Here is a 13,254-nt window from a genome sequence, read left to right as displayed (position 1 = left end):
GAGCATCCAACGAGAATTGGTAGGGAGGGAGTTAGTCAAGTTGATCCCTAGCAATCTCAACAGAATAGTGGCCTGCGTGCATCGACAATGGGCTTTGGTATTGGAATTAGAATCCGTGATAGAAATTGAGGAGCAATAAGTCAAGTAAGGGTATTTGTAGCGTCCATCCACAAAGTTTGTAGAGCCACAAAGACGATGCAAAAACCAAACTAGATAAAAAATGCTTCAAGATCATCAAAAACCCAGTCAACCCATCAACCCATCAACCCATCATACTAATTGCCTAAACCATTCACCCTCCTAATAAAACCTTGACATTTGATGTAAACATCATTAAAGTCCTTTTTGTGGTTTGATTAATCAGTTACATTACAGTTCAACATTCAAAATACCATCCACAAAATAGTCTTTAGCATCCTCGCATTGTCTATTCTTTCGAGCGCATAATGTCTTCCTCCGAATCCCACCTGCATTTGTAGCATCAAAGTTTCAATTGGCCAAGGAAACACTTGCGTAGACCATGAGCATCAATATCCAAAACAACCATCGATATCATCATTAGCCAAAATTTTGAAATTTCCTTCCTTCATTGTTAACATTCAAAAAATTTGATGTTTCCTGATGCCCCTAGTCTTCACTTGCCTGAGCACCACAACAAGGAACGCCCTTTGCATAGCTGCAACATTCCATTCCACCTTTTCCATTGCTCGTTTTAGCTTTCCCCACAATGCAACAATGTTTGCCTTGTAAGCATTTTTATCAACTCTTCCCCACTAGCTCACAAACGACACTAAGAAATAATCTTTTGCCTCATCTTCATCTTCAAAACATTTAGAAATGTCAGACCTTACTCCTAGCACAACCCATTCTAGAATCGAGCCAAGTTAACAACTGCTCATCAAACAAAGAGCTCACCACTCACTTCACCTCTTCGGTTTCCTCCTCAATTTCGAACCGTCAAGCAATTATACTTGAAATGACAGTCAGATTGACCGGCTATTTCTTCTTCCTTTCCATGAATTGTTGGCCAATAACTTAAAACACAACATCGAAAATTGCTCCATCCTAAATTTTGAGTAACTTTGTTAGCTTTCCTCTCTATACAAGGCCTTTAAAGCCCTTTTGCTTCTTATTCATCTCAACCAAAAAAATTGTCGCCATTGCTAGCCAACAATTCTGCAAACTGTTCTTCTAAGCTCTTTGCAACTTCATCACAAACTAACGTTGAGCATCACCCATACCACCGTCCTTTAAAACAATTTTGGCTCACCTTTCTAAATTTTGGAAAAATGCCTAGACTATTTTCACACATCCTATTGCAACTTATTATTTATCAACAACCCATCCTTTTACATGCTTGTTCAGATTAAAAAGCATGAAAGAAATAAAAGCCTACTGAAACCAAATCTTAGGATACAAGACACATCATTACATTTCACCTTCCCCAATTAAAAATGATGCGGAAATCTTTGGGATTACGACATGCGAACCATCTAAAATCATTAAGGAATCACTGTAATAAAATCTGTGGGGTGAAGATAGACGAGTCATTTAACTAATTAAGGAATCACATTAGAATTATCAATAATTAAATTCTAAAGGTCTAGAATGTAAGTCCTCTAACCTCAATTCATTCTCCTCATCAAATGACAATGACCATTTCAAAAGAACATCCACCTCCAAATTATCACTCCTTAGCACACAACTGACTTTGAATTCTTCAAAACCCATTAACACCTCTAGAATTGCATTAACAATACCCTGTAAATGCCAAGCGTGGGTTTTACCTTTCTGAATAGCTTGCACAATAATTTGCGTCTCCCTCTCAATGAATTTTATCCAGATTCAACGTCAAACCCATATTAAGAGCCAATAGGGCAGCTTTTGCTTCTGGCATGTTATTGGTTCCTTCTCTAAGTTTTTGTGCAGCAAAGGCCAACAGTCAGCCTTGCCAATCTCTAGCAATTATATATATATATATATATATATATATATATATATATATATATATATATATATATATATTACTCTTATTAAATTAAATTAATTAAAATTTTTAGATTTAAAAACAATATTAAACACCAGATTTGTACTTTTACCATCATTTTGAGTCCTTAATTCTCTTATAACGTTCATATAGACTTAAAACAATAATAATAAATTTAATGCACACATAATTTTAATAACACTCATAATATTATGACCCTTTTACTACGGCAATAAATGAACCCCAATGCTAGAGACAATAAATCTCGGATGCTTGGGGGATTTATGATGATAATGCTTGGAGGACATGACCATTAAAAGTTCAGTGCGAAAGAGGCAAGGGAATATTAACCTAGTGCAAATGAGGCGAGGCAATCAACAACCCAATGTGGGGGAAGGAACATGAGAAGTGAGGCATTTTTCACAGGCATACACACGGAAATGGTATTTTTCACTGGCGTTTGGCAATCATCACAGATTGTGACGAACCACAAATTGAACCAACTTGTTACGTGAACCCGGTTCGAACCCAACCTTGGTTTGGCCATAAAATAGCCGAAGCTGGTAACATAGACCATGAATTGCAGAAAATGTGCAAAGTAATTTTGCTGAAAAGGCAGTATGAAGCATCAAGCAGATGCAGTTGTTGGAAAGCACAAAGAGGTGTTTGGGGAGAAAGGTGAAGAGCATCCATGTAAAGAGTTTTGCGGGCCTTTCGGGGGCTATTTAATGAGATGGAAGGTGCCAAAAAGTTGGGAGTGTTGTAGCTGTGATGAAGTCCCTGAAGGAAATATGGTCTTAGCAAATGCTAGATTACAATATCCATGAGATATATTTGTTTTACAAGGCTTTAAAAGATCTAAGATAATTGAGTTGTTAGGTGAAAATATCAAACTAAACAACTTTGGACAGCATTATCCTTACCTGCAACAAAATGAGAACTTTAGAATGAGCAACAGACATCCCTGAAAGCATGAATTCTTTACATCATAGCAGGTGTGTTGGGGGTGAAAGAGAGCTCTTCTAAGATATGTGGGACTGTGTTTTATGATGAGGCGATGGTAAAGAATAAACTTCAGGAGTTGTGCAGTGGCAGCAATGAGGCATACAGCTACCAATAATCTTATTCAAACATTCAGGAATATGTGTAATACAACTTCGTAAGATTAAAGTAGAGGTAGGAAATATATTACTCAATCATAACTGGCTTACAATTTAAATGTTGAATGCCTTGAAAGTTAATTGCTCTTCAATGGTTTATGATGAAACTGGTGAATAATGAAAGGAAATTCTGTTATTCGTGAATTGTGTTAAGTCACACTACGTTTTCATAGCTTTTAGAGAGAATTGTGGATAAAGATTTGTCATTTACAATTGATTCCTTAATCTGCATAAGATGTTAAAGTTTCCTGTGAAAGCTATACAATTCCAAAATATATGCAATAGTATGAAATGCTTTATAATTCTACAATGGAATTGGGCATCGGGGCAAGGCAAGCATAGGCATTGTTGGTTGATAATAAGTTCTTAACTTTGTTTGAGAATAAATAAATACATAGATAATGACGACTTAATCATTTTAGTTTTAGTAGATCAGTTTTCTGTATATGAGAACTTTGCTATCACCATTAACAACGGCTTCACGTTTAAGATGTTTAAAAAAACATGAGAACCATAGCCAGGCATTTGAGTGCTCAAGCAATTGTTTTGAATAATCCGTGCAGATGAGACATTCTATGAGACTACATGGCTTAGAGGCATATATATTTCTTTTGACATAAAATCTAACAGTCATGATCTCAGGTAAATACATCTACATATAATGCAATTAAACAACTAATATTTTTTTCATCTACAAGAGACCTATTTCAGAGGCTATAGAAATGGACAGAGTGACTAAAAATCATATTTATTCTGTACAAAAAACTGATATTTTGGGTGACTTGTTTTGAGGAGATCCTTGTAAAGTGGCGTTGGTTGAATTTGTAAGAGTGCAATGATGTTTGTTAAAGACATATGAGTCTTTATTAATTATAAGGTTGTGGGTTAGGATTGTAATAGATTGGTTGTGAATAGTTGGGCTAGATGTGTGTTGTGGAAACCCTCCCTAATCCTATATGCTCCCAATAATATCTTTTATACTTATATAATCATAATCATGTTGGAGTCAAGTTTGGAAAGAACTTTATAACTATTGTGTTTTATCTTCCAAAGTTAACAAAATGTCTTTATGTCCTTATTGAGGTATGACATGTTCTTATGGAGATTGATATCATAGATTAATGGGATCATAATGCTTGATCATATTAGTAGAATAACCTTAGAGATATATTGGGCTTCACATGATTGTGATGTGGTGTCTAGATCTTAAATAATTGTGATCCTTATTGTTGGACTATTTATCCTATTTTTGACATGTATTCTATTGGATTATCCTTGTACCATGAATATTAAAGGGTTTCTTATTCATATAATGAAGAGGTTCAAGGTATCAAGAACCAATACACTTGGGACATCTAAGATTGATATCTAAAATTACCAAAGCACATTGTAGGCTCTCTAATTCTAAATAAAACCCTATATTATAATTTAGAAACTATTATTTGGGTACCACATTTGTACAATATCCTTGATAGGTACTTTGGGGGTTTTGGGATGCTTGCTTTGAATTAGGATCAATAACAATGGGAGGTCTAGTTTGAGATTTGGATGGCCCTGTTTGAAGTTCCCTGGTATAGGTTTCTTATATTGTGAGCTTAGTTAAATGTTTTCCTACTTATTGTGGGGTATTAATATTTGATAATCATTATTGAAATTTTGACCCCCACAAGGGATTGTTGTCTGGGCTATTGGAAGGGATTATTTGACATTCACCAGGTTCATGAAGGTGAAGGTTGGCAAGCGCTGCCTTGGATATGATACGATAATGCAACATACTATGTAGATAACAGTGAACTAACCATTGAATCAAGTGGGTTAGTAGATAGTCACGTATAGTACAAAGGTTATCAACAACATATGCCACCCAAAATTGTGAAGAAGATAGATGACAATATCTTCAAGGTCACCAAGTGATATATGTCAGAAGATACTTCTTGGGTGGGCAAACGTCATCGATGGCCTATAGGCAATTGAAGTTGGAATCCACCATGCTAGGTTGGTTTACTACTAGTGGAAATTGTTGGGATGGAGGATGGACCCTTGGTTTACTATGTATGGGATACACCTGATTCTCTTCCCAGTTGCATGTTGGTGTAGAAGTTTGGGGAAAAGAATGAGGCCTAATTCGGAGTTTGCATACAACAACACCCTCTTCAATTCTTTCTTGAAAAATTGTCAATTGAAAAATACTTGACAATGCAAATTAAGTATTCCTTGCTGTCAAGAAAACTGATTTGAATAATTTTGATATTCATTCAATGTTCTGTTCCAATGTTCTTGAAGTGTTGACATTTCTAACAAAGAATCACAATAAGAAAGGATAGCACAACTGAACCAGCAACCAAAGCATTGAAATATCTCACAAATATCAAATAATGAACAGTCAGTTGTGAATAGAAAAAATGAGATTCCACAAAACCTCTATTGAATTGACGAGGCCAATGAGCTCACTCCAATGCAAATTAACTCTCTTACAACATTGAGACCTGATGGAACTCTAAATTTTTGCAATATTTGGATTCCCAAATGCCATGCCAAGAGGAGAATCTTCATATTCACTAGGTGTAATCCTCGTCTTCAAACATACTCAATTTTAGTTGTATTATGCATATTGGAATTATTGTTCAGAAAATCTGTTGAACGTGGAAACATATTCAGGACATGAATTGATTATGACTCGATAATATTCATGAACAAGGAAGTGTTTTGATCATTCACTTTTACCCATTGAGAAATTAGTATCAGGGTTGCAGGTTCAGATTGTTCAGAAATTTATGACCAGAAGATACTTATATTGGACTCCCTGATTAAATCAAATGAGGTGATAATACTGGTGTAATAAAAAGTGAACAGAACAGTGAGCAGAGGAATATATTCAGAATGATAAATATTAGCAGTGAGCAGCACATGAGATATAAATGGATAATGTAACTACAGAAATCTGATACTTGAAGAACTTGCTAAGGAAGTATGCACAGTGAACATGCCTCATGTGTACTGACAACAATACATTATGTACAGACCTAAGGAGCATAATAATTTCGAAACTGTTCTTTGATTACCAGAGAGCATTTATCAATACAGACAAGTCTGTGCTTCAAGGGGTTGTCCTCACCATGAGAAAATCAAGTATTCTTTTTGCAAATATGTGCTTGAACTTGCAAGGATTCAGAATGTTGGGCTCCTAATATCAGAGGATGAAATGGACATCTTTGGTAAACAGAGTATATTATCCTCTCACTCCCACGTCAGATATCATGTTTGGAGTTGTGGAAGGAGCTATTCCAGAAATCATGATGAATTCTAATCATCCAGTATGGGTTCATGTCTTGTTCAGTGACTTGCATCTAACAAATATTTATGTTTGGGAACCTCCACCAGAAAGTCTTGAGTGATTTAGTGAGCCCTCTCTCATCTGCCGTAAGGATCGATTGATACAGGGACAGGCACAGGATGAACCGCTGGAAGGCATGGTGTCTTGGGGTGGGGAGAGTAAATGATACACACCTTATCAGATGCTACAACTGCATGCGAAAAGTCGAGCATTCTGGATTGAACAGATACATACCAATCATTGTCGTCAGGAGATGCTGATGTGATGCATTGAGTTAAAGGCTGTGCACTAGAATCTCACATAGATTGGAAATTCTTCTCAATATTTCTCTATTAAACAGTGACAAGCGTATAATCTTTCAGGGATAGCCAGATAACGGTGTATGGATAAACCATTTCTCTCGTGGTAAGGCAAAATTATAAAAACAAGCCAATTTATTTTTCCCCGATATTGAAGGCATCAAGCACGATGCTAACAGGAAGTACATAATGGAGAAATCAAAAGATTTGTGACTGCCTTCGATGCCATTAATCTTCAGATTATTGAGGAAAAGCACACACAACAAAAGATATGTATGGCGGAGGTCAAATGCCACTAAGAGTTTACTGTAAAAATGCTATCGAGAATTTCATTTTCTAACAATATAAAGTTGAATGAACCATTTAAGGTTTGATCCTATGTTATCCTAGGTTTCTGGGACGGGGGACGTGGGGACAGGGAAATGGGTTTCTAGGACGGATTTTTTTTCTTGGAGCAGGGGATGGCAGTGGGAACAGCTATGTAAAAAGTAGGGAAAATTTAAAATATACAGGAAAATTTTAAATATTCATATAAAAACATGGATAACGCATGCTTATATAAATTATAGAACCTTAACATATAATGTTTGTGTTAAATAATTTAACTATGGAGTTCACATGAGAGTGGAAATCAAACAAATTATCAAAACTGAAACATTAATTTTATGGGACAACCAAGGGAAAGGTTTCCAGAAGTTTTCGAGTATCCGGAACGGGGGGACGTGGGGAGGGGGTCAATTTTTGCCGGAAACGCGTCCCCGGGTAACATAGGTTTGATCTTAATCACCGTTGAAGGATAAAGAGGCATTAGATCATTAGGTATCGTTTATTTTGACAAAATCATAAATAGTTTATATCAGTTATATGTTATGAAGAGGTGCGGTGCTTGGAAAAGCAACTGACATCCTTCAGCCTTTATAAATATAGATGTAAAATCAAACAACAAGATATATTCATATTCATATTCATATTAATTTTTTTTAGATATTCTATGCACACTTTGATATATTATATTCTTTCATTAGTAAGGAGATGAGCGATTGAACAAAGCTCGTGGATTTGAATTATTGGGTAAATTTTATGCAGTCCGGATAAATTTGCAGTAGATGGATCATTTGTAAGGAGTGTCTCTATGTGCAATTTCTATTTCGACATAATCTGTAATCGTATCTATTTTATTTATTTGATTAGGGTTTAAAATATTATTAAGTCGTGTACTTTATAATTATTTTTAAAATTCTATAAATATTTTAATGTTTGGACAAGTGGATTGGGTCATTATTGCATTTTAAACTTGATAAACATAGATATTGTGAAATATTTAATTGTTTCCGTAATTATGTCTAGTTTGTCTCCATGTCACAAGAGTTAAAGTACATCCTAGACTAGTTTAAAATTGTGTTCGTATAATTGATTCGTTGCATCTGGATTATTAATTTGTTTATAGTTTAATTATATTGAACTTTATAAAGTTGTACGTTTCAACTTATAATATTGACTTTGATTGCCCATTTAATTAAGCACTAGTCTTTATAGTACTCTTGATTCATAATCCATACGCTGGCAATTATTTCATATCTTTCCTTTGAAGAGTTAATATATTTATTTGTTGCATTAATCTATACTTATTATTATTTTAAAAACATTCATACAATCATTTACTTGTATTCTTAATTCATAAATTTTGTAAGTTTTTTATAATTCTTGCCATTTGGAAAACTTTTGTTGTATTGGTTTTCTAACCAATCTGCTTTAGGCATCTTGGATTTAAGGTTGTTGTCTAGGATTAGGTACAACCGCCTTGGTTTTGCAAAGCCAGAAGTGTAGGGAACTCAGACCACATTGTCCAGTTTCGTGAAGTTGGCCATAACTGGTTCGATATCCCAGCATCGAGTTGGCAAGGCTTGTAGGATTCCAATCTGCGGTTTTGGGAACCAACAAGACCATCAAAACACCTTAGTCCGGTGAGATTAGACCACTAAAATGACAGCCAATTTGTCTCAGAAGTCTGCAACACCAAATTAGGGGTGCTCATCATGCTGGGTGATAAGCCAAAAGTTCAAATCTTCACCTTAGATGCAAAAGCCGTTGAACGACAGCCATCAAACATTTTCCCTAGGCTTAAATGCTAAACTTGGAGAGAGGCAGCCACAAATCCATAAGCTCCACTGCAACCTCACCTCACACTTGTATGACCTGTAGAAAGGGCAATTTGATTTAGAAAATAATTGCCAGCAGAAACCCACCACAAAACATCTGGCAAGGGAACTAGCCTCAAGGATTTGTTTGGTGTAATACTGAGAACCAGAAAACCAACTCTCCAACCCCAACATCCCTAATGGAGGGTACAGCCAGCCTTGGGGGAATATATGGCCAGCACTAAATTACCTGCAATCTGCTCAAAAGAACACCCAAAACCAACAAGACCAATCACCACTATATACTAAGAGTTTACAATCAATTCACCTTGAAGATTTTCATTTTGGGAAACTCCAGGTTACAAATTTCCATGAAATCTGTTTTTCCCATGTGAAACACTGATCCAGGTAGGATGGGTCTTTCACAATCAAAACCGACAAAGATTGATGAGGTTTTTCTGCCCTCAATCAACTCTTACAAGAACTCTGTTCATTCCAACAGCATAACCTAAGCATGCAACATTTAATGAGAAATGAGAGCCAGAACTCCAATTTATAGAGTTAGGAGGGTAATCAGGCATTTTAAAATTCAAATATTTCATTTTCCCTTGGAAAGACCCCTCCCCTCAGCATTAAAGATGACTTAAGTCCCCCCTTTAAGTTCTGTAACATTTAAGAATCCAACATTGGGGACAAAACATAACACTAACAATATTTAAACTCTAAAGTGAATAATTAAATGTCATCTTATCAAGTGCAAATTAAATAATGCCATTTGCCTTGTGGAAACCTTGTAGAAACACCAAAAATGGAAACCAATCATGTTAGAATGCAACTGATGTGGAATGATTATGGATATTATTTTAAACAAGCACTAGTTATATAGCAATGTTCTCTGAGGATTGAGGAGAAGAAGCCCTAAAAGACCCAGAGAGATTGGTGCTGCAACAAGAACTTACTATTAAAAGAAGTGTTATCCAAGGGCTAACATACCCAAAATAACCAAAAATGCTTTTATGAGCATTGTTACCAATAACAATGTTCTCCAAGGATTGACGAAAGCAAGACCTAAAGGCTAAAAGACCCAGGGAGATTGGTGCTGAAATGAGAACTCGCTACAAAAAGCAGCGTTATCCAAGGGCTGAGGAGAACATACCCAAAACAATTCAAGCTCCAAGGGACTAAGGAGAAACCCAAAATAACCTGAACCACTTCTAAGAGCATTGTCATCGACTGACATCCCCACAACTGTCAAAGACCAAAAAATTGGAAACGAGCATACCCAAAAACTAGTCCCCTAACTACTGCCATATAGTGCATGGGAACCCAAGATTAGGCTAATGGGAAACCAAAAATAGCTAGATCTGAGAAGGGGATATTATAGTGTAATGCACTGACATTTCGTTCTTCTGTGACACTGCATGCACTATGGGCAAGTGTGTTTTAACCATTGCAGTTGAGCTAATCACTGTGTATATTTGATGTATGCTAGAGCCAGTCACTGTGTATTTGTGATGTATGATAGAGCTATGTTAGAGCCAGTCACTGTATGTGTGATGTATGCTAAAGCTAGTCACGTCACCGAGTATTTGTATGCTGGAGCTAGTCACTCTGTTTATTTGATGTATGCTAGAGCTAGTCACTGTGTATGTGTGATGTATGTCAGAGCCAGTCACAACACAGTATTTGTGATGTATGTAGAGCTAGTCACGTCACTGAGTATTTGTGATGCATGCTGGAGCTAGTCTCTAAGTTTATTTGATGTATGCTAGAGCTAGTCACTGTGTATGCGTGATGTATGTCAGAGCCAGTCACAACACTGTATTTGTGATGTATGCTGGAGGTAGTCACTAAGTTTATTTGATGTATGCTGGAGGTAGTCACTGTGTATATCTAATGATGTATGCTAGAGCTAGTCATCGTATATATGTGATGTAAGCTGCAACTAGTCACTGAGTAGTTCTGATTATGTTGGAGCTAGTCACTTGGTTGTATGCATGTTGGAGAAAGTCAATATATATATGCTACAGCTAGTCATTGTTTATATGCGATGAATGCTGGAGCTAATCACCTTGTACGTAGATGATCTACGTTTGAGCCAATCATTCGGTGAACTTGAGATTATAGAATGATATCAACTCTATGTGAGTATGCATGTTGTTCCACATTAATAATTGATATTGATTGGCATGGAACCAAAATTTAATGGTAAAGCCAATCACTAGCTGAACTTGAGATCATGGAATTATATTACCCCTATGTGCATGCATGTTGTGCATTAATGATTGATACTGATTAGTCTGGAACCAAAGTTTGATGGTTATCTGTTATCATTTTATAATATTGTAATTGATCTAAACGAAAACCTTACACACTTAATAGTCATGCACTAAAAGTAAGATTGGAGATTTCATACAAGAGAAGAAAATGAACTTTTTCTATGATTGGTGTGCAAACTACGGAGCCTTTGCTTTCTCAACAGGGATTCGTAGGCTTGGTCATCATGAATGAACTCTCGATGATTAGGTTGGTGTCTAGGGATTACCCCAACTCTTGGGTGCTTACCAACTTCAAGTGTAGGTGTAAGTGGTGGCATAGAGTCATCATCAACATGGTGATTGGAGAAATTATGTAGTTGACTCCTCTCAGCTAGAACAAAGATGCTTGGTCAGTTAAGTTGGTAGTTGCTGTAAATTGAATTAAAAACAAAATTGTAGTGACGAAGGGTTTCATTTTACATAGTTATGTCAGACTGGTTATGGAAGTTTTGATTTGAACTTAAAGAAGCAGAGACCAAGATGCTAAAACTTGATGTTCCAAAGAGAAATCAAAGTCCTGACCTTTTTTTGAGTATATTTATTACAAGCAGGGTCCAAGGTGGTTAATAATGGCAATGTTTTGTTACTGTTCATCTGAAATTATCTGCATTTTATAATTAGTTTCCAACATTTCAGGTTTCTACTGGAACCCATCATTAGGTGAAGGATTACTTGGTAATAGATTGCTTTTAATATGTGATTTATCATAATGAATTGAATAAATATGGTTAATTTATAGATGCTTCAAGTAGAGAGCTTTTATGTTATTAAGATTTGCATTCCTTATAAGTGATCAGGATGCAAGGACTGTTTTCAAAAAACTATTTTCTTTGAGATGACTGTCATTGAGATCTTTATAGTTTTTTAAAAATTTGTAATAACTATTATTTTTGTATGCACATGTTCAAGGAAACCTAGGCAGATCCAGATGAGGTTAGAGGAGTTTTACCATGATTAGTCCTATCACAGTTGTTTGTGTCCCCATCCAGTTGTAGGATAAGTGATTGGCAGTGGATAACAAAAATGTAATATGCTTATGTTTTCACTCTGCAGGCAGCGAAGTCACTTGAGGAGAAGCTCAAGGTGTCAGGAGTGCCTCATGAGGTACATATTTACCCTGGCAAGGGTCATGCATTCATGAATTCTTCTCCTGAAGCTGTCAAGAGGAAAGTGGAACTAGGATTTGGTGACCATGATGAGGGAGCAGTTGAGTTGGCATGGTCTCGATTTCGTTCCTGGATGAAAAACTATTTGGGGAATTGAAAAGCTGCTCTTTTGGTGAATGGCTGAATAGTATAACGTTGAAGCACAATATAATGGTCAGTCAGGTTTGATTACATAGAGTTCTAGAGACCTGTTAACTATTTTAGTTGTAAATTTAAATATGATGTTAAATGAAATCAGAAGAAGGGAGAATGATAGGGTTCATTGTTAAGCTCCTGCACTTCTTTACAATGTTCCACTGTGGATAAATGGGTTAAGGAATGTGTCAAAAATGAAAGCTAAAACTAGAAAAAATAATGTAATGCTCTGAATTGGCTTTTTTTGAGAGTTGAACAAATTTTCTAGCCTATTTCAAATAGCTAGGTTTGCATAGTTAGAGAAATCATAAATGACGTTGCTAGTATTAATTTTCCATCCTGCAGTCTTTTTGTTTGCAGTAACTAGTGAAGCAAAGACCATACTGTTGTCTTCTGTATTTTATTTAATTAACAATTTCACTTGATTCTTCTATGGTTATGCATTTTACTGCACTGTTACAGTACATATCAGACAGGCAAAGAACTATTGTGCACTTACTGGGACTATCATGGTGGAGTGTCCTTTGCCTGATGGTCGTAAATCTGTTACGTGTCGTAAATCTGTTACGTGTCATGAAACACAAGATTTAAGCAAATACAATTACCATTAAGGTTAGGTCTTGTTTTCTTTTGTTCAGCTTGCGGAGTATTGGTCGTTAAGTTTCTAATAAATTGGATGCCTGCCTTTGTGCTCTTATACTGCAATATACAAGTGAA

At 35.9% G+C, this 13,254-nt stretch overlaps 1 protein-coding gene across 1 annotated transcript in view; it reads left to right on the top strand.

The window, feature by feature from the left end:
* LOC149568219 (alpha/beta-Hydrolases superfamily protein) overlaps positions 1–12,872 on the top strand; it is a 34,600-nt gene extending 21,728 nt beyond the window's left edge. Inside the window, exon 5 of the mRNA XM_089821230.1 lies at positions 12,290–12,872. Within this exon, the coding sequence (XP_089677356.1) occupies positions 12,290–12,499 (210 nt within the window). The 3' untranslated portion in view covers positions 12,500–12,872. The remainder of the gene's footprint in view (positions 1–12,289) is intronic.
* The last annotated feature ends 382 nt before the right edge of the window (positions 12,873–13,254 follow it).

The sequence above is a fragment of the Cupressus sempervirens genome, chromosome 3 (assembly GCF_028749045.1).
Source record: "Cupressus sempervirens isolate cs-2001-9-10 chromosome 3, ASM2874904v1, whole genome shotgun sequence".
NCBI lineage: Eukaryota > Viridiplantae > Streptophyta > Pinopsida > Cupressales > Cupressaceae > Cupressus > Cupressus sempervirens.
This window is presented reverse-complemented; position numbering and strand designations above follow the sequence as displayed.